This window comes from Eschrichtius robustus, chromosome 5 (genome assembly GCF_028021215.1).
Source record: "Eschrichtius robustus isolate mEscRob2 chromosome 5, mEscRob2.pri, whole genome shotgun sequence".
NCBI lineage: Eukaryota > Metazoa > Chordata > Mammalia > Artiodactyla > Eschrichtiidae > Eschrichtius > Eschrichtius robustus.
The window spans coordinates 63,020,729-63,043,661 of record NC_090828.1 but is presented as its reverse complement, the minus strand read 5'-3'; the positions used below and the strand labels follow the sequence as shown (position 1 = coordinate 63,043,661).

General features: G+C 38.3%; 1 protein-coding gene across 1 annotated transcript in view; it reads left to right on the top strand.

The window, feature by feature from the left end:
• Positions 1-1,063: 1,063 nt before the first annotated feature.
• The window catches only part of UBR3 (ubiquitin protein ligase E3 component n-recognin 3), a 229,904-nt gene continuing 208,034 nt past the window's right edge, over positions 1,064-22,933 (top strand). Inside the window, exon 1 of the mRNA XM_068544929.1 lies at positions 1,064-1,656. Coding sequence (XP_068401030.1) covers positions 1,103-1,656 — 554 coding nt within the window. The 5' untranslated portion in view covers positions 1,064-1,102. The remainder of the gene's footprint in view (positions 1,657-22,933) is intronic.

Here is a 22,933-nt window from a genome sequence, read left to right as displayed (position 1 = left end):
GCAGGCTCACAGGTACCATAGCTAATATCCACCCCTGTGTTAGTGCCTGCAATGATCCCGTCCATCTGCTCCAGGGCAGCTTCCAGCACGTGACTCGCATCAGAAGCTATGCGTCCTTTTCCCTGCTTAGTCTCCTCCTTCTCCTGCTGGGTGCGGGGATCCTCTCCGGGCAGCTCAGGTGTGCGGGCCTGTCCCGTGTCCCTCCCACCTCCGAACATGAGAGCCGAGAACTGAGCTATAGGCCACCGACCCACGGAGCAACTCAGAGCCATTTTTGAAGAAGGGAAATGAAATGGGCAGACATTGCTAGAACAGGAGTGTGGGGCGACTGTATGGGGTGGAGTAGGGGTGGAACTAGGAACAATAAAGACTACAGGCATAAAGCATCTTTCAGAAAACACTGAAGAGTCCCATTGGTCTCTTTCAAATGGCAAACTTAGAGTAGCACAAGGAGATAATGATAGAAAGATAGGTTGGTGGTGGGCATTAAGAGAAGATTCAAGGAGGTTTTGACTTTTGTTTCCACTAAAGATTTTGAACAGGAGAGTGAGAGTAAGAATATATTTTAATCCTCTAAAAAATGTACTTTAGAAGATTAAACTGGTAATAGTGTGAGGGTAAGAATTGATACAGGGCGAAAAATTAGGAGGGTTTTTCAATAATAATAGTAATTCAATCGTAATTAAGGGTTTGATAACAGTGGGGATCTACATCTCAGAACGAAATGCAGATGCCTAAAAAACAGCTGAAAGATGCTGTCTGTATTCCTGTAGCCCAGGTAAATAGAGGAAAAATGGTCCATATTAAAGATTTTCCATATTAAATAATTTTAAAGTCGGGTCCCTTATTTTAGTGGCTCTCAATTGTAGTTGAGAGCCAAGAGGTCGGAGGAAGAAACTGGAGGTCCGTCCCAGGCGAGAGGGTCGGGAAGCAGGCACCCCAGCGCGAGGGGGCGTGTGCAGGGGCGGGGACACAGGCAGAGGTGCGCGCAGCCCCGGGGTATCGCGAGAGTTGGGAGGGCCGAGCAATCGCAGCAGCCAATTCCCCCACCCTCCCAGGAGGAGCCGCCGGCCCTGGACTCTCCAAATTCTGAGCTCTCATCATGGCGGCGGCGGCGGCGGCGGCAGCGGCGGCCGTCGGGGGTCCGCAGCCACCCCAAGCCGAGATGCCCGCGTCCGGGCTGGCCCTCGACAAGGCGGCCACCGCCGCGCACCTGAAGGCGGCCCTCAGCCGGCCGGACAACCGCGCAGGTGCCGAGGAGCTGCAGGCGCTGCTGGAGCGGGTGCTGAGCGCCGAGCGGCCGCTGGCTGCGGCTGCGGACGGCGAGGAGGCGGCGGCGGCCGGCGGCGGGGGCGGTCCGGGGGCGGCCGAGGAGGAGGCCCTGGAGTGGTGTAAGTGCCTTCTGGCGGGCGGCGGAGGCTACGACGAGTTCTGCGCGGCGGTGCGGGCCTACGACCCCGCGGCGCTCTGCGGCCTGGTCTGGACAGCCAACTTCGTGGCCTACCGCTGCCGGACGTGCGGCATCTCTCCCTGCATGTCGCTGTGCGCCGAGTGCTTCCACCAGGGTGACCACACCGGACACGACTTCAACATGTTCCGCAGCCAGGCCGGCGGTGCCTGCGACTGCGGGGACAGCAACGTGATGCGGGAGAGTGGGTGAGTGGAGCTGTCCTCCGGGGCGGGGGGCACAGCGGGAGGCCCAGGCCGAGGTCTGGGGAGGCCTTGGGGAGGGGGAGCTTGGAGCCGACCCAGAGCTGTCAAGGGAAAGGAGTGGGGCAGGAGGTTGCAGCCACATGGGGATGGAAGTGACTGAGCTGTCAGCGGTGAAGGAGATGGGGAGGAGGGGAGAGCGGAGAGCATATTTAGGGAACAAGGCTGTGAATTTTCAGGGAAGCCAGGGCGAACGAGTGATTGAGAGAAAAGAGCCAGTGCGTGGGGTAGGAGCGGAGAGAAGAGGAAAGGATACTTGGGGAATCTGGTGTCGAGCTGTCAATTGCGTACTTGTTGGGAAAGGCTTTAAAGCTGCCTGTTTCTTGGGAAGAGACTGATGATGTGATTTGGATTGGCTGGGAGAGGGATGATATTGGGGACCGAATTGGGTCGCTGGATGATGCGACTCGGGGAGGTGGTCTTGCAGCTGCAGGGGAGGACAGCTTGTGGAAAGGGACTTCTGAACTGTCAGTGTGTCAGTATGAGGGAAGGAGCTCTTGAGCTGATGGGGGTTGAGGGAGGAGGGAAGGGGAGGGGCCTGTATGAAAAGTGACTGTTGAGCTGTCAGTGGAGTATTTGGTGTTCTGGAATGACATCTAGAATTGAGCTTACTGAGCGAGCAGTCAATTATAGAATACCTTCCATACCAGCACAAACAAAACCCTGAGCGAATTAGGAATCAAGTGTTAGGTCTTCTCCAGTTAAAAGGGCACTTTATACACTGACTAATGTGTGAACCTCTATCTAAAAGGAAACACTCAAATCTTTTTCGATAGGAATAATGTACCAGGGTGTTGGGATTTAGGACAAAAGACGTTTCAGAGATTGCAGTGAGTTAAAGAGTTGGTACATGTTGTATCTTGGCTTGGGACATGATGTCAGTGTCTGGGGAAGTCCCGGGAAAAGAAAAAACTTAGTCAAAGAGAGGAGATTTTGGCTGGGCAGTAGCCAAAAGAATGTTAGCAAATCCAGTTATTCAAGTTTTTCAATTTTCAGGTCTTATAATTAATGATAGAGTATAATCCCGTTAGAAATGGTCACTGTTTTCTTTGGAGTACTTGTAGGTTACTGTTATTCCAGAATATTTGTATCGACTAGGTACAAGCAAGGCTCCTAGGATATTAAAAATGAACAAGACATTGACCTACCCCTTAAGCCGCTTACACTAGAGTAGAAAATGATAAATTCCTTAAATAGTCTGGGAGTTAGAGGAGGCTCTGTGCAGAGGGAGTAAGAAAAAAGCTTCAGAAAGGAGCTGTTTGTTAATGATAATAATACTTATAATACTGCTATTGCTAATAACAACAATAGTAATAATTGCAGCTAACATTTGCCAGCTTAAAGTGTATGCCAGACACTTAAAAATACTGTAAAAATTGACAATTGAATAGGTAAAATATTTATGTAGCTAAAAAAGCAAAAAAATAAAATAAAAAGATACACAGTTTGAAGTTTCCCTCCCATCCTGTCTCCCATCTGCCCAGTTTCTTCACACCGTTACTAGTTTCTCTTCGTGCAAAAAGAAACAAGGATGAATATGTATTTTGATTTTTCAGTCTCTTTTTATGCAAAAGATAACCTATCATATGCACTGTTGTATACATCTTGAATTTTTCACTTATTTGAGATCTTTCCACGTCAGTAAATCAGTGTACTCACTCTATTAAAAAAAAAAAAATCTGTTGCATAGTGTTTCATGTCATAAATTTGCCGTTCTTTTTTTAGTCATCACTTTTGATGGACATTTCGGTTTCAGTATGAAATAAAAAAATGGTATACCTCTCTTTGCCTACCTGTGCAAGAATATCAGTGGGATAAATTCTCAAAGTGGGATTTCCAGATTGCCCCCCATAAGGCTTAGGAGTAAGCAGAGCATGTGACTCTCTGTTTCACACCAGCCTCAACAACAGAGTGCTATTAAAATTTTGGATTTTTATTCATCTATTTGGAAAATAGTGGTCAAATATTAAAATCTGTTTTACATTAACTCATTTAATCAATAACTGAGATTGTTACTGTTATTATTCCCCTTGTACAGAAGAGGAAAGTGGGGCACAGAGTTTTAGGAAACTTGCTCAGGATTACACAGGTAGCTGGCTAGGCATGCTGGCTCCAGAGCCTGACAGTTCAGCACTTTTCTCTATTGCCTCTACAAGTAGCATTCCCTTTTTTTTTTTTTTTTAATTAATTGATTTATTTTTGGCTGTGTTGGGTCTTTGTTGCTGCGCACGGGCTTTCTCTAGTTGCAGCGAGTGGGGGCTACTCTTGGTTGCAGTGCGTGGGCTTCTCATTGCGGTGGCTTCTCGTTGCGGAGCACGGGCTCTAGGCACGCGGGCTTCAATAGTTGTGGCACATGGGCTCAGTAGTTGTGGCTTGTGGGCTCTAGAGCACAGGCTCAGTAGTTGTGGCTCGTGGGCTCTAGAGCACAGGCTCAGTAGTTGTGGCGCACAGGCTCTAGAGTGCAGGCTCAGTAGTTGTGGCACACGGGCTTAGTTGCTCCGTGGCATGTGGGATCTTCCCGGACCAGGGCTCGAACCTGCAGTGTCCCCTGCATTGGCAGGCAGATTCTTAACCACTGTGCCACCAAGGAATTCAGTTATTTTTGATTAGTAGTACTGATATAATAAATGTGGCCTATTAACAGGTATAGGAATCAAAGGAAGAAAACAACTGAGAATTCATTTGTGGGAAGAGATCACAAAGCCTATAGAAACTATGTATTAATAATTGTATGTTGTCACTAATGTAAGTACAGTCATTGTCACAAATGATTAATGGATGGATGAGTTCAAAAAACGTAATGAAAAAAAAAAAAGTAATGGAAAATCTAAACTAATGTCAGACTGGTTTGGGGCTCTGATGTTATGAACCAGAAATTGGAATTTTAAACATTAAGTTTTCAAATTTTGATGCAGAGGATGACCATTTTCATGTTCTATCGTGTATTATTGATTTCTTTTGCCTCCTTATTCTTCCTCACAGATTCTAAACTCCTTAAAAAATAGGAACCTCATCTTGCTATTATTATTCAAAGGCTCTTGTACTTAGTAGTAAAGGTTGAATTAAATTGGATAAAATAGTAGCTGTTATACCTGAAAATTTGCCCTGAGATTACATTGCTTTAGTTATTCAGGGAGTGGCATGGATTATTAAATTTATAGCATCTTTTTTCAGCGTACTTCAGGAATGATTTCTTTTTTAATTTCAAAAGTAATACTTATTGGTTATAACATAAAAATAGGTGGAAAAGTAAAAAGTAAAGGTTCCTCTTTCCTCCATCCCACACCTCAGTGAGAGATTTCCCTTACTTTTGAGCTTAGTTATACATTTAAAAGATTTTAGTTATAATTTACTCAGCATTTTTAGATGTTTTGTTGTAGGAAGTTTTTAGGTTATTTGGTGTGGCAATGCCAGAAATCAAAGCAGTGAATGTCTGCTTGAACAGTGTTATACTCCTCTGAATCTTCTTGCTTTTTTCCTGTGAACGTACTTATTGGATTCTGTCTCTTATTAGTACACATAGAACCATTTTATTTTATTTTTTAAAGTTAAATTGTATTCTATTGCATTTTCATATTTTTGTATTTTACTGTAGTTTATTCAGTCAGTTCCCTACTGATAGACATGTAAATTGTTTCCAGTCTTGGGCTTAATATAAGCTTTGTTGTAGTCAGTATTCTTGTATACACTTCTTTGTGTATGTGTGTGAGTATATGTGTGAGGATAAATTATCAGAAGTTATATTATATCTTGGTTAATGGAAATGTGCATTTTAAACTTTGATAGAGCCCTCCAAAGAGATTAATTTACACTCCCACCAACAGTGTTTGAAAGAGCATGTTTCCACACATCTTGGCCAATGTATATGGTGTTACCAGTTTTTCTGATCTTTGTTAACCTGATAAGTGAAAAGTGATATCTTTTTAATCTATTTTGAAGCAAATCTCAGGTGTCTTATAATTCAGTTTATAAATGTTTAAGTATGTATCTCAGTAAAGAGGTATGAACCCTGAAAAATAAAACTGAACCCAAATGTCCACTGACAGATGAATGGATAAACAAAATGTGGCATATTCATAAGATGGAATATTATTCAGCCTTTACAAGAAATGAAATTCAGACACATACTACAAAATGGATGAACCTTAAAAACCTTATGCTAAGTGAAATAAGCCTGACACAATAAGACAAATGTTGTATGATTCTGTTTATATGAAGTACCTGCAATAGTCTCATTCACAGAGACAGAAAGTAGAATGGTGGTTGTCAGGGGCTGGGGGGAAGGGGGAATGGAAAGTTATTGTTTAATGGGTAGAGTTTCAGTTTGGGAAGATAAAACTGTTCTTGAGTTTGGATGGTGGTGATGGTTGCACAACAATGTGAATGTTCTTAATACCACTTAAAAGTGGTTAAATAATAAATTTTATGTTATGTGTATTTTATCACAATTAAAAGAATTACAGTACTGTTACCACAATTATAGTACCTAAAATATTCACAGTGATTTTTTAATGTCTTCAAATAGCAAGTGAGTGTTCAGATTTTCCCACTTGTCTCATAAATGATTTCTTAGGGTTAATTTAGGAGTAGGATGCAAACAATGTCCTAATGTTGTATTTGGTTTTTATTTCTCTTAAGAATCTTAATTTATAGTCTCCCCCTCCCCCTTCTTTTTTCCTTCTTTGCAATTTATTTGTTAAAGAAACCGACATTCTGGGTTTTACTGATTCCATCTCTGTGATATTTAACTTGTTCTTCTGCCCATTATTTCTTGTAAACTAGTAGTTGGATCTAGAGTCTTGATCAAATTTTAGGTTCTCTTTTTTTGGGGAGGGGGCAAGAAAACTTTATCATGGTGTTTTATACTTCCTGTTGAATCATAGCTGGAGCCACAGAATGTCTCCTTGTCTGTTCTTTAATAAATGTTAGGTTGATCGGTGGGTTCAGGTTTGTCAGCCCAATCCATTTGTCATGAAGTTCCCTGTCATGTTAAAGATATTTGCAGCTATCGATTATCATTGTCTAGATCTATTATTTTATTAGGGGCTGCAAAATGGTGAAATTCTAATTGTATTATCTTTTCATGTATTAGTGAGTTCTTTGTAGAATACTCTATTTTTTTAAATTAATTAATTAATTTGGCTGAGTCTGGTCTCAGCTGCGGCACATGGGATCCTTCGTTGTGGCCCGGGCTCTTTGTTGACGTGCGGGCTTCTCTCTAGTTGTGGCATGTGGATTTTCTCTCTCTAGTTGTGGCACGGGCTCCAGGGCCCATGGGCTCTGTAGTTTGCGGCATGCGGGCTCTCCTGTTGCAGTGTGCGAGCTCAGTAGTTGTGGTGTGCGGGCCTAGTTCCCGGACCAGGGATCGAACCCATGTCCCCCACATTGGAAGGCAGATTCTTTACCACTGGACCACCAGGGAAGTCCCTAGAATACTCTATTCTTAAAGTTTCAAGGATCAGCTATATTTTATCTATTTCTCTAGACATGTTTTACAGAGATTTTCTACTACAGAGGGGTGTACTGTGGCCAAGCAAATTTGGGAAACACCTCACGTTGTATCTTCTTGACTATCTGCAATGTGTAACATCTTAAAGAAATCCTATAGTAAAGAAATCTGTAACTTTGAATAATCTAAGTTTCATTGGTTAAATCTAGGAAGCTATTATTTTGAGTCATACCAGTTTGGGAACTTTTGTCCACTTGAATACCCTCCCATTACCTTAATGTCAGCATGTCTAAATTGAATCAATTATATCGCTCTCCAAAATACTTCCATGTAGATTTTCCTTTTTTTTTCTGTTTATTTATTTATTTATTTATTATTTTATTTTAGTTTTTTTGGCCGTGCTGTGAGGCTTGTGGGATCTTAGTTCCCTGACAAGGGATTGAACTTGGGCCTTTGGCCATGAAAGCACAGTCCTAACCATTGGACCGCTGGGGAATTCCCTTTGTTTCTTTTTAAATTAGTATTATTTTTCCCCCAGTCAGAAATCCCAGGTACTAGTGGCTTAAACCTTGAAGAGATTTACTGTTTTGCATTTCAGGACTAGTTCAGCAGCTTATTAGTGTTATTGAGGACCCAGGCTTTTTATAAACTTTTGTTCCATCACTTAGTTTGTTTACATTTGGTCTTTGTTGTCTCATGTCTGGGGAAAAACAGAGGAATGGATTTTGGGTAGATATCTAATAGTGTCTCCTTGTGTCATTATTAATTCTTCCCTTTCCCTCTCCTTGCATGCTTGGTACCAAGACCTGTTCTTTTGTTTTCTCTTAGATTTGTTCTTTTCATTCTCTGCTGTTACCTTAGGTCAAGCCTTCATCACATCATAACCTATTCCATGATAATTTACTGTTTTTCTGCCTGTAATAATTTCACAGTTCAGTCTAACCTTCACTCATATAAAATTCTGCTTTACATATATCACTACTTTGCTTAAAATAGCTTCCTGGTGGTCCAGTGGGTAAGACTCTGTGCTCCCAATGCAGGGGGCCCGGGTTAGATCCCTGGTCAGGGAACTGGATCCCGCAAGCATGCCACAACTAAGAAGCCCCCATGCTGCAACTCAAGACCCTGCATGCTGCAACTAACAGTCCGCGGGCTGCAACTGAGACCTGGCGCTGCCAAAAAAAAAAAAATGGCTTCCCATTTTTTATAAGCTAAAGTCTGACACCCTTAGCCTGGCGTCAGTGTTTTCCACAACGTGGCCTCTACCTACGTTGCCAACCTTATCATCTCCTTTGCAGTGGGATCCTCTCTGTTATTTTTTTTTAGCTCCCTGTATGTATTCCTGTCCTTCAAGTCTCATGTTGCAAAGTCCAGTGGTGAGTTTTATCTTCACTGTGAAGCTCATGTGTAGAGGCAACACCGCTATAGCATAAGTACAGTGTGAAACCATACTGCAGGATTTGATTTTCTGAATTAACAATTTTTTTCATTTCTAGTTTATATCGCTACAAGTAACAAACTTTCAATAAAGATTTGATGATGAAGACCTGTGCCATATTTATCTCTTTTATTTATATTCTCTTTGCACATATTCAGAGTTTTAGTATGTTATCTATGTGTTTACATGGATTACTTGTGAAATTTTCTTTCCTATGAATCTGAAATTTTCTCTACAGCAGTATCCGTCTAACTCAAGTCACAAATTCAAACAAAGGAGCACAACACTCCTGTTCTGAGAGCTTGGAGGAAGAAGAGTTAAAGAAATCTTTGTTCTCTTTTCTGTGTTCATTGTACTTTCTGTCATTGCTAATTTACTAGAAATAATGTAGACAGATTCTACTTAGTGGAGAAGATGCTCCTTGAGCTGGAAGTGTAATTTCTAGTCATCTTCATAGTTACGAGGTTTAACTACAACAGAGCAATTTAGAAGTGTTGTTAAATAGTAATTTTTTTTCTAATCATTTTTATTTCATATTAAATTCTTTAAAACTATTTTCAACTATGAAACATTTTCAATATACATAAAAGTATAAAAATAATATAACAAATACCTTTGTACTCACCACTGAGATTAATAGAGGTCAACCTTTCGTCATATTTTCCTTAGAGCTTTTTTCAATCAGAAAAATAAAGGTCATCCTCTTCTCCCTCCCTTTCTCTTTCCCTCCCTTGGGGTTACCATTATCCTGAAATTCCTGTGTCATATCCATGCATGTTTTACTTTTATACTTACTTTTTACATTTACTTAAATGTACTACATTTAAACAATATTTATGTGAAAATCTTACATAAATTATTTTACATTATATGAATCCTTTTGCAGCTTGCCTTTTTTATTTACCATGTTGCTAAAATAGACTAGTTCATTCATTTCTAACTACTATTAAACATTCTTTAGTATGATTAAACCATAGTTTGCTTACCTGTTTCTTTGCTGAAGGACAGTTAGATGCTTTACATTTTTCATTGTTTCCAAAAGGGCTATAGTGAATATCTTTGCATGTGTCTCCTTGTATAGATATACCAGAATGTTTTTAGGAGAGGAATCACTGGATCATAGAGTGTGCATTCTATTCTTCAGCATTACTAGATAGTTAAGAGGTGCCTTCTGTTGGTTTATCCAGTTTACTCCCAATTACACTTCCACCAGGAATTTGAGTTCCTGTTTTTCTACTTACCAAAATTGGTGAGATATATATATATATATATGTATCTATCTATCTATCTATAATATTTTGCCAGTCTGTTGGTTATAAGCATATTTAAAAATTTTGCATTTCCTGACTGCTAAGTAAAGTTGAACATCTTTTCATTTGTTTTTAGACCATTTAGTTTCTTCTTTTGTGAACTGCTGGTTCATATTCTTTGCCTGTTTTCTTTTTTTTTTTTTTATTTCAGATAGTCCTTTCGCTTTATTCTTTTTATTAAAGATTTTTCAACCATTCTTGACCTTTGCATACACTCATAAATTTTTTTTTTTTAATCAGTCATCATCTTTGTCTGTTTTCTACTGGGTTTTTAAATTTTATTTTACTGAGTCTTAATGTATGCTAGATACTGATCTTTGGATTCCTAATTTCATTGTTTTAGCCTGTGGCTTGTCTTTTCACCTTGTAATATATAATAGTGTTGTAAAAAGCTTGAAATTAAAAATCTAGTTTTACTACTGTAGTTTTTGTATTATTTGTGTTTTTTTAAAATATTTATATATTTTTTGGCTGCATTGGGTCTTCGTTGCTGCATGTGGGCTTTCTCTGGTTGTGGTGAGCGGGGGCTACTCTTCATAGTGGTGTGCAGGCTTCTCTTGTTGCAGAGCACGGGCTCTAGGCGTGCGGGCTTCAGTAGTTGCAGCACGCGGGCTCAGTAGTTGCGGTGTGTGGGCTCAGTAGTTGTGGCTCACGGACTCTAGAGCGGAGGCTCAGTAGTTGTGGCACACGGGCTTCGTTGCTCCGTGGCATGTGGGATCTTCCCGGACCAGGGATTGAACCTGTGTCCCCTGCATTGGCAGGCAGATTCTTAACCACTCTGCCACCAGGGAAGTCCTATTTGTCTTTTTAAAGCAATCCTCTCTACCTTGGTTTAAAAAAATGCTTATAAGTTTTCTTCTGAAAGATTTAACATTTTGTATTTCATATTTAGGTCTTTAGTCCATTTGGAATTTATTTTTACATATAATGTGAGATTGAGATCTAATTTTATCTTTTTCAATATGAGGATCCAGTTATTCTAGCACCGTTTATTTATTAAAAAAAATTTTTTTTACAGTAGGTCCTTCTTGGGTATCTATTTTAATATAGCAGTGTGTACATTTTAATCCCAAACTCTCAGTCTGTCCCTTCCCCCCAGCCTTTCCCCCCGGTAACCATAAGTTCATTCTCTAAGTCTGTGAGTCTGTTTCTTTTTTGTTAATAAGTTCATCTGTACCATTTTTTTTTTTTTTTTTAGATTCTGTATATAAGTGATATCATATGATACTTGTCTTTCTCTGTCTGACTTACTTCACTTAGTATGATAATCTCCAGGTCCATCCATGTTGCTGCTAATGGAATTATTTCATTATTTCATTCTTTTTAATGGCTGAGTAATACTCCATTGTATATATGTACCACATCTTCTTTATCCATTCATCTGTCAATGGATGTTTAGGTTGCTTCCATGTCTTGGGTACTGTAAACATCTAGCACCATTTATTAAACAGCCATGTTTTTCTTCATTGATTTTTGTGCCACATCTGTCACGTATCAGTTTCCCGTATATGTCCTAAGCTCTCTGTTGTATTAATATGTCTCTTGCAACAATATCATACTATTTTAATTATTATAACATTAGAATATATCTCAACATGGCAAGATTTCCCTTATAATTCTTCAAAAGAATCTTGGCTATACTTGGTCCCTAGCTTTTTCATTTGAATTTCAGGGTCAGCTTGTCAAGTTCTGTGGAAAAATTCTGTTAGTTATTTTTTGGAATCATGCTAAATTTGAGGACATTGCAGAAGGAGTCTCTACAAGGATATTCATTATAATACTATTTGAAATAGGAAAAATATAGAAATAATGAGAAAATATAGAAACAATTAAACTGTTGTTTAATCATGTAGTGGAATTCTTTTCAGTAGAAAACACATGTTGTCATCTTTGTAGTATTAAATCTTCCTAACCGTGAGAGTAGTGTAAATTGTTTTTTCTATCAATAAAGTAATTTCCTCCATAAATTGTGTATCTTTCGTTAAATTTGTTCCCCGATACCTTCTTTTTGTTTCTACTATAAATGATATCATTAAAAAAATTACTTTTTCTAATTCCTTGTTTATTGCGTTTCCTCAATATTTTATATTATAAAAATTTTCAAATGCTATTTTTTTAATGTTGATCAAGCAATATTCTGAAGTCTCTTCTAATAGCTAATCTGTACATTTTCTTATTAATGAGTTTTATTGTAGGTCAGGAATTTACATATATCTAATTTAACATTCTTAACAAGCCTTAGGGGTTGATATTATCATCTACATAAGTAAAATATAGTCTCAGGGAGGCAACATGACCAAAGTCACAGAGCTGTTATTCACACCCATTTCTGTGCATATCCAAATCTTGTGTTCTTAGCCTCTGTGGTCTCTGTTGATACTGCATACTAGTGAAAGCTGAAGAAAACTTTACAAAGAACTTGAATTTGATTTGGAAGGAGATTGGGAGTTAAAGGAGGACATTATGGATAGAAGGAACAGAAAACATAAAGCCTCACAGGCTTGAAAGAACATGATGTAATCAGGTACTAGAGTAGTTTTCAGCCTCACTCTCAAATAATATTTTAACTGGGTTAAGAATTTTAGTTGACGTTTGTTTTCCCTTACACTTTGAAGGTACTTTTCTGTTGTCTTCTGGTCTCTGTTGTTGAGAAGTTAAATTCCATCTAATTGTCCTTTTTTAAGTAATCTTTGTTAATTACTTTTAAGGTTTACTTTTTGGTGATCTGTACTTTCAGTTTGATGTGTCTAGGTGTGGCTTCATTTGTTGAGCTGATTCTAGATGAGGATTTGTGTCTCTCATCAATTCTGAAAATTCTCAGCCATTGTCTCTTTGAATTTCAACTCTCTCCCATTCTTTATCTTCTGTTTTGGATACTGTGCTACTATAACATATCTGTTGGATCTTCTCATTCTGTTTTCTAAATAGAGCTCACTCATTTTCTATCCATTTATCTTTTTTTTTTTTTTCCCTGAATTGGGGGTGATTTCCTCAGATCTGTCTTCTAGGTAATTCCTTCTTCAGTTCTGTCTAATCTGCTGTCCAGTTTGTCTATTAAGTTTTTAATTTGCATTTCTAGAAAAAATCTTTAAGGAAAATTTCACAAGAAATTTGAGTTTTACCTGGAAGGAGATTGGGAGCTGTTTTCTAAGCCATCACAGACATCATTGGCTCAGTGCCAGTTTTAAAAATTAATTTTTAGTTTGGGGAGTTCCAGTGCCACATGAGTAATGTAAATTTGAACCCCAAACTTGCATGAAGCCTAGATTTGGGGTTTTGATTTCTTAAGGGAATTTTAAGCCTTGCCCATTGCTCAGGTAGAGATAATCCTGCTTGTAGGTGATTTTATTGGGAGAGATGGGGACAATTAATGGAATATATTCTTTTTTTTTTAAACTTAAAAAAAATACATTTATTTATTTATTTATTTTTGGCTGCATTGGGTCTTCGTTGCTGCACATGGGCTTTCTCTAGTTGCGGCAAGCGGGGGCTACTGTTCATTGCGGTGCACGGGCTTCTCATTACGGTGGCTTCTCTTGTTGCAGAGCACAGGCTCTAGGTGCACGGGCTTCAGTAGTTGCAGCATGCGGGCTAAGTAGTTGTGGCTCCTGGGCTCTAGAGTGCAGGCTCAGTAGTTGTGGCGCACAGGCTTAGTTGCTCCGTGGCATGAGGAGTCTTCCTGGACCAGGGCTCGAACCCATGTCTCCTGCATTGGCAGGCGGATTCTTAACCACTGCACCACCAGGGGAGTCCTGGAATATATTCTTTAAAGAATCTCAGGAAATCTAACCTGTAATAGTGGAAATAATTTCCTAGAATGCTGGTTGGCAAGAATATTATAGTTCTGATTTATTCACAGTGATATTTTCATTATCACAAAACTCCAGGTAGCTTATCAGTCATCTCTAGAGAACACTCATTTTTTGACCAGGGGGACCTTTGAAGTTGGTCTTGCTAATTTTCAGTTTAGAATTTGTGAGAACATAACTGTCTATGAGGCCATGTTTTGGTCTCACTTCCCAGCATTTGTTATCGTTTAGTCCTTGGGTAAATCACTTAATTTTCCTAGGCTGTAGTTTTTCTCACATGTAAAATGGGGGCAGTATTTGACCTGCCTACTTCAATTTTTCTTTTAACTAAATGAGACTTGAAACATAAATAGAAAGGTATTTTTCCAATTTTATGTGATTGATTGCCCAGGACTATGAAACATTGACACGCTATATTAATATTCCATTATACTGGTGATAGAACTGTTAAAAAGCAAAGCCTTTTATCAAAGCATTGGATTGGAATGCTTGACCAAGGCAATTGCATATGCTTTTGAAGGCATTTTTTGGAATAGCTTGATTGAGGCATAATTGATTTATAACAAGTCACACACATTTAAAGTACATTAAGTTTCTCTCTCTCTCTCTTTCTCTCTCTCTCTATATACACACACACACACACACACACCCCTGTAAAACTATCACCACAGTCAAGATAGTAAACATAGCAACCACCTGCAAGGTAGTCCCTACCTTCTGCCTTTTTTCTGTGCCTCTTCCCCCAGCAACCACTGATCTACATTCTGTTGCTGTAGATTAATTTGCATTTCTAGAGCTTTATGTAAGTGGAATATATGTGTGTGTGTGTGTGTGTGTGTGTGTGTGTGTGCATATGATCTACATTCTGTTGCTGTAGATTAATTTGCATTTCTAGAGCTTTAAGTGGAATATATGTGTGTGTGTGTGTGTATGTGCGTATATTTATATTTTGTGATGCTAACACCACATTTATAAATGTAAAATAATAGTTCACCAAATAACACTCTCATATGGTGGCTTTTTTTTTTTTTTTTAAATGTTTCCGAAAACCTAAATCAGGGCAGCATTTTTAGATAGTCATCAGGAAAATAACAGTGCATGGAAATTCTAGCCTTTCTCAGTGAGAACTTCAGCATCTTGTTTTTACCTTTTAACCCTGAATTATTCAAAAGTTAATGCATTATTGCTTCAATGATAGGAGGAAAACACCTTTTCCCATTTCCATTTTTCTTACTTTGTTCTCATGTTTATCAGAGCACCCAAAACATTCTATTATCGATAATTCAACTTCTTACAAATCATCCTCAAAGGCAGGACACATTAAGTCAGTCTGGTGTGGATATATATACACACGCATATATTTGATCTGGTGTCCTTCACTCAGTGTAACTATTTTAGATTCATTCATGTTGTTGTGTGTCAGTAGTTCATTCCTTTATTGCTAAGTAATATTCCACTGTAAGGATATAACACAATTTGTATATCTGTTCATCTGGTGATGAACATTTGAGTAGCTTCCAGTTTTTGGCTATTACAAATTTAGCTGTTACGAACATTCATATTCAGGTTGAGGTTTGTGTATTGATCTTACATCTTGCAACCTCACTAAACTTATTTGTTCTAGTAGCTTTTGATGGATTCCATTAGGTTTTCTATGTAGTTGAGCATGTTGACTGTGAATAAAGATTGTTTTACTTCTTCCTTTCAAATCTTAGTGCCTTTCCTTTCTCCCTCCCTCCCTCTCTTTCTCTCTCTCTGTATTTCTTCCTCCTCCCTCCTCTCTTTCTTTCTTTCTTTTTCTTTCTTTCTTTCTTTTTTCTCTCTTTTTCTTTCTTTCCCTTTCTTTCTTTCTCTTTCTTTTCTTTTCTTTTCTTTTCTTTTCTTCTCTTCTCTTCTCTTTTCTTTTCTTCTTTCGTTTTCTCTCTCTCTCTCTCCTTCCCTCCCTCCCTTCCTGATTGCATGGGGCACAACCTCCAGTACAGTGTTGAGCAGAAGTGGTGTATGTGGATATCCTTGTCTTGTTCCTGATGCTGGGGGAAAATAAGTCTTTTATCATTAAGTATGATATTAGCTGTAGGCTTTTTGTAGATGCTCTTTATCCAATTGAGTAATTTCTATTCCTAGTTTGCTGAGAGGTTTTGGTTTTTTTTCCCCCAATTATCAGCAATGGGTTACTGGACTTTGTCAAATGTTTTTTCTGCATCTACTGAGGTAATTGTGTGATTTTTCTTTTTAATCTGTAGATATGGTGAATTACATTAAGTAATTTTTTGAGTATTGAACCAGTCTTGCATCCTGGGATTAAACTCTACTTGGTCATGATGTATTACCCTTTTTATATATTGCTGGATTCAAGTTGCTAGTATTTTGATAAGAGGATTTTTGTATCTGTGTTCAAGAGGGATATTGAACTATAGTTTTCTTTTGTAATATCTTTGTCTAATTTTGGTATTAGGGTAAAGCTACTTTCCTAAAATGAGTTTGGAAGGGTTCCCACCTCTTCTGAATTTTTTTAAGATTTTGTGTAGAATATAATATATTTCTCCCTTAAATGTTGGGCAGAGATTGGCAGTGAAGCAATCTAAGTTTGGAGTATTTATTGTTGGAAGGTTTTTAAGTACAAATTCAGTTTCTTTAATGATGTACTACTTATTCAGGTTATGTTTTTGTGTGAGCTTTGGCAGTTTCAGTCTTTCAAGGAATTTGACCATTTCATTTAAGTTGTTGAATTTATGGGCAAAAGGTTGCTTGTAATATTTTATTGTTCTATCAGTGTCTGTAGAATGTATAACGATATCATCTTTTTCATTCCTGTGTCACTTTTGTTGCTCTTTTTAAGCAACCAGCTTTTGATTTTATTGATTTTTCTGTTTCTTTTCTTTTTTTTCCCCATGTGGTTCTTAATTTCAGTGATATGTCCTCTGTATCAACGGTCCCCAACCTTTTTGGCACTAGGGACAGTTTTGTGGAAGACAATTTCTCCACGGATGGTATCTATTTTTAAAAATATTTTTTCTTGGGAATTCCCTGGTGCTCCAGTGGTTAGGACTCTGAGCTTCCACTGCAGGGGCATGGGTTCGATCCTGGTCAGGAAACCAAGATCCCGCAAGCTGTGTGGCATGGCCAAAAAAACTCAGAAACCAAAACCCAAAAAACAAAGAATGTTTTTCTTTTAAACTATTTGTGTCTTTTTATTTAAAGTCCATTTCTTGTAGGCAGTTGATCTTGTTGGGCCTATCTTTTTTTATCCAATTTGATAATCTCTGACAGTGGTATTTCGACCACATTTGATATGATTGCTGATACGGTTAGATTTAAGTCTATCATCTTGCTGTTTATTTCCTATTTATCCCATCTACCCTTTGTTTGCTTTTTTCCTCCTTTCAAATTATTTTTTATGTTTCCATTTATCTCCTTTGTTGGTTGATTAGCTTGTCATTGTTATTTTATTGATTGCCTTATGGCTTATAATGTACAGTATATCTTTAACTTATCACAGTCTACCTTCAGTTATATTATACTACTTTATGTATAGTATAAGAATCTTCTAATAGTTTGTTCCTGTTTTTCCTCTCCCAGCTTTTATCTTACTGTTGTCATACATTTTATTTTCACATATATCATAAACTCATGAATACATTGTTGTTATTTTTATTTAAACAGTCAATAATTTCTAATAGTGATTTAAATGATAATAAAAAAATCATACTCATCTAGTTACAATTTCCAGTGTTTTGTTCCTTTGTGTAGGTCCATGTTTCCACCTTATGCCTGAATGACTTCCTTTAATATATCTTATAGTGCAGGTTTGCTAGTGATGGATTCTTTCTTTTTTTTTTTTTTGGTATGTCTGAAAATGTCTTTATTTTGCTTTGTTTTGCCTTTGTTTTTGAAAGATTCTAAGGATTCTAGTACTTTATGATATACTAGTGTCTTCTTGCTTGCATTGTTTCCAAGGAGAACTCTGCTGTCATCCTTTTTTTTTTTTTTTTTGGCTCCTCTGACCTGTCTTTTTCTGTGGCTGCTTTTCACATTTTCTCTTTATCCCTGCTTTTGAGCAGTTTGATTATGATGTCTCAGTGTAGGGTTTTTTTTTTGTTTTTTGTTTTCATGTTTTTTGTGCTTGGGCTTGTTGAGCTTCTTGGACTTTGGGTTTATTATTTTAATCAAATTTGGAAAAAAATTTGAACATTATTTCTTTTATTTACTTGGCTGCGCTGTGCAGCATGCGGGACCTTAGTTCCCCAACCAGGGGTCGAACCTGTGCCCCCTGCAGTGGAAGCATGGAGTCTTAACCACTGGACTGCCAGGGAAGTCCCTGAACATTATTTCTTTATATGTTTTTCTACTTTCCTCTACTTTTGGGGACTCTAGTTATATGCATATTAAGCTGCTTGAAGCATAGCTCACTACTGTTCTTTTCATTTTTGGTGGTCTGTTTTTTTCTTGTCTTTTGTTTTTGCTAGTTTCTCTTTCTATGTCTTTAGGTTCACTAATCTTTTCTTCTGTCATGTCTAATCTGTTAATCCAATCCATTGTATTTTTTATCTCAGACATTGTAGTTTAATCCCTAGAAGTTCAACTTTTTAATATCTTCCATATCTCTACTTAACTTTTGAACATATGGAATGCCATTATAATAACTTTTAATGTTTATTTCTGCTAATCTAACATCTGTGTTAATTTTGGATCACTTTTGATTGATTGTTCTCCTCATCATAGATTGTTTTTTCCTGCTTCTTTATACTCCAGACATTGGATGCCTGCCACTGTGAATTTTACCTTTTTAGGTGCTTGATATTTTTTCTATTTACGAATATTTTTGAACTTTGTTTTGGCATGTAGTTAATTTTTTGGAAACAGTTTGATTCTTTCAAGTTTTGCTTTATGGTTTGTTAGGTGGGTCAGGAGAATTGCTCAGTCTAGGGCTAATTATTTCCCATTACCAAGGAAACACCCTCCCCATTACCAAGGAAAGTACCTAATATCTCATGAATTATGAGTTTTTGCAGGCTGGCTGATGGAAATGACTGTTCTAGGTTCTATATGTGAACATGTGCTGTGTTCTAATTTTTTTTTTTTTTAAGTATTTGCTTATTTATTTATTTATGGCTGTGTTGGGTCTTTGTTTCTGTGCGAGGGCTTTCTCTAGTTGTGGCAAGCGGGGGCCACTCTTCATCGCGGCGCGCGGGGCTCTCACTATCGCGGCCTCTCTTGTTGCGGAGCACAGGCTCCAGACGTGCAGGCTCAGCAATTGTGGCTCACGGGCCCAGTTGCTCCACGGCATGTGGGATCTTCCCAGACCAGGGCTCGAACCCGGGTCCCCTGCATTGGTAGGCAGATTCTCAACCACTGCGCCACCAGGGAAGCCCTAATTTTTTCAATTAAAAAAATTTTTTTTTTTTTTTTTTTTCCCTGGCCTTGGGTAGTTTTCTTATACTTATGTGCTGATCTGTACTCTGGTGAATACTAAGGGATTCCCTGTATAGATTTCTGGAATTATTTCTCTGTGGAATTCTTTTCTGTTTGGAACTCCGTCCTGTTCACTTTAGTGGCATTGATTTTCCTAGACTCTCAGTTCTGCCTCCTCCCTTAACTCAGGAAGCTTGCCTGGCTCCATTTGGTCCTCCTTCCTCGAGTTGTGGCCTTGAAACCCTCAAGGCAGTAAGATGTGACACTTGAAGGGGCTCATTTCATTTGCTTCCTATCTGTTAGAGATCATGGTCTTTCACTGCCTGATGTCCAGTGTCTGGAAAACCACTGATTCATGTATTTTGTCTGTTTTTTTTGGTTGTTTTTGGATGAAGGGATAAATTCAGTATTTGTTACTCTATCTTGGGCTGAGGTACAAAGACACTGACATGCAAAATTTTAAAAAGCCTTTATTCTGATAACAGATTTTATTAACTCTTATTAATAAAGTATACTCTTGGAGTAAAGAATAGTATCATTATAATGTTGTTTTACTTTTGAGTTAAATAGTACTTTGCTTGCAAAAAATTGAGGAAAAAGTGATATTACCCATCTTTTTTAGAGAATATGTTTTTAAATGGGTTGCTTATCTCTAATTATGCACATATTTGTAGTACAGTATTATATGCTGTATTCTTATAGCTATATTTACCAGTCACCTAAGTGGACTTTTTTCTATATATGTGCTCTCAGAAAATCTATTGGATTTTGCTCTAACTTTGGAAGAGTACCTTTTGCTTTTAGAGAAGAGGGCCCACAACCTGTTAGACGTTTACCCTCATCTGTGTTCATTGGTGGATTTTCCTGAAAACATGTAATGTCAGGTTTCTTAATATTTAAGTTAGGCACTTTGAGCTTGTCATTTATAAGGTTGGTCTGACGTTCATAAGTTAGATAGAATTTGCATGTATATATCTTTCCTTCCCTTTACTTTTAACTTAAATATATCTTTATGTATTTATATTTAAAGTGCATTTCGTTAAGTAGCTTATTGGTGATCATTTCACAATATACACAAATACCTAATCGTTATATTGAACACCTGAAACTAATATAATGTTGTATGTCAATAATATCTCAAAGAAAGTGCATTTCTTGTATAGAGGATATATTTGGATTTTGCTTTTTGCAAATCACTATGATAATCTCTGTCTTTTAATTGGCATGCTTAGACTATTCCCATTTATTTTAATTCTTTATATGGTTTTATTAACATACACCAGCTTTGTTGTTCTCTATTTTTATTACATTTTTTTTACGCTTCTCCAACTCATAATAATTTCTGAGGTAGATACTATTGTCCTCATTTCACGGAGGAGTAATTTAATTGGGGTAAGAGTGAGTCTTACTCAATGAATAGTAATTGGCATAGCTGGGATCCAGGTCTTTTGAGTTGGAGTCTGTTGAATAAATCTTGGTTTGAAATGTGAACCACTCTTTTGCTTACTGATTAACCATCTGCGTTAAAACATCTTTTCAGGGACTTCCCTGGTGGTGCAGCGGTTAAGAATCCGCCTGCCAATGCAGGGAACGTGGGTTCGAGCCCTGGTCCGGGAAGATCCCACATGCCGCAGAGCAACTAAGCCTGTGCGCCACAACTACTGAGCCTGTGCTCTAGAGACCGCATGCCACAACTACTGAATCCCACGCGCCTAGAGCCTGTGCTCCGCAACAAGAGAAGCCACCGCAATGAGAGGCCCATGCACCACAATGAAGAGTAGTCCCTGCTCACTGCAACTAGAGAAATCTGAGTGCAACATTGAAGACCCAATGCAGTCAAAAACAAACAAACAAATAAATAAAACACCTTTTCAGAGGTGCTCATATTCCCTATAATTTGCCTTCCATAGTTATTTTCTTCCTGGTAATTATTTATCGTTAGAGGGCAATGTGTCAATCTCTTTAGGCCTTAGACTGCCTATTTTTTTAATTTTTAAATTTTTTTATTATTATTTTTTAATATCTTTATTGGAGTATAATTGCTTTACAATGCTGTGTTAGTTTCTGCTGTATAACAAAATGAATCAGCTATGCGTATATATATATAGCCCCATATCCCCTCCCTCTTGCGTCTCCCTCCCACCCTCCCTATCCCACCCCTCTAGGTGGACACAAAGCACCGAGCTGATCTAGCTGTGCTATGCGGCTGCTTCCCACTATCTGTTTTACATTTGGTAGTGTATATATGTCCATGCCACGCTCTCACTTTGTCCCAGCTTACCCTTCCCCCTCCCCCTGTCCTCAAGTCCATTCTCTACGTCTGCGTCTTTATTTGTGTCCTGCCCTTAGGTTCTTTAGAACCTTTTTTTTTTTTTTTTAGATTCCATACATATGTGTTAGCATACGGTATTTGTTTTTCTGACTTCACCCTGTATGATAGTCTCTGGGTCCATCCACCTCACTACAAATAACTCAATTTCGTTTCTTTTTATGGCTGAGTAATATGCCATTGTATATATGTGCAACATCTTCTTTATCCATTCATCTGTCGATGGACACTTAGGTTGCTTCCATGTCCTGGCTATTGTAAATAGAGCTGCAGTGAAAACTGTGGTACATGACTCTTTTTGAATTATGGTTTTCTCAGGGTATATGCCCAGTAGTGGGATTGCTGGGTCGTATGGTAGTTCTATTTTTAGTTTTTAAAGGAACCTCCATACTGTTCTCCATAGTGGCTGTATCAATTTACATTCCCACCAACAGTGCAAGAGGGTTCCCTTTTCTCCACACCCTCTCCAGCATTTACTGTTTGTAGATTTTTGATGGTGGCCCTTCTGACTGGTGTGAGGTGATACTTCACTGTAGTTTTGATTTGCATTTCTCTTATGATTAGTGATGTTGAGCATCCTTTCATGTGTTTGTTGGCAATCTGTATATCTTCTTTGGAGAAATGTCTGTTTAGGTCTTCTGCTCATTTTTGGACTGGGTTGTTTGTTTTTTATTTTATTTTATTTTTTAACATCTTTATTGGAGTATAATTACTTTACAATGGTGTGTTAGTTTCTGCTTTATAACAAAGTGAATCAGCTCTACATATACATATATCCCCATATCTCCTTCCTCTTGCATCTCCCTCCCACCCTCCCTATCCCACCCCTCTAGGTGGTCACAAAGCACGAGCTGATCTCTTTGTGCTATGTGGCTGCTTCCCACTAGCTATCTAGTTTACATTTGGTAGTGTATATATGTCCCTGCCACTCTCTCACTTCATCCCAGCTTACCCTTCCCCCTCCCCGTGTCCTCAAGCCCATTCTCTACATCTGTGTCTTTATTCCTGTCCTGCCCCTTTGTTCTTCAGAACCTTTTTTTTTATTTTTAAGATTCCATATATATGTGTTAGCATACGGTATTTGTTTTTCTCTTTCTGACTTACTTCACTCTGTATGACAGTCTCTAGGTCTGTCCACCTCAGTACAAATAACTCAATTTCATTTCTTTTTATGGCTGAGTAATATTCCATTGTATGTATGTGCCACATCTTCTTTATCCATTCAGTTGTCAATGGACACTTAACGTTGCTTCCATGTCCTGGCTATTGTAGATAGAGCTGCAGTGAACATTGTGATACATGACTCTTTGAATTATGGTTTTCTCAGGGTATATGCCCAGTAGTGGGATTGCTGGGTCGTATGGTAGTTCTATTTTTAGTTTTTTAAGGAACCTCCATACTGTTCTCCATAGTGGCTGTATCAATTTACATTCCCACCAACAGTGCAAGAGGGTTCCCTTTTCTCCACACCTTCTC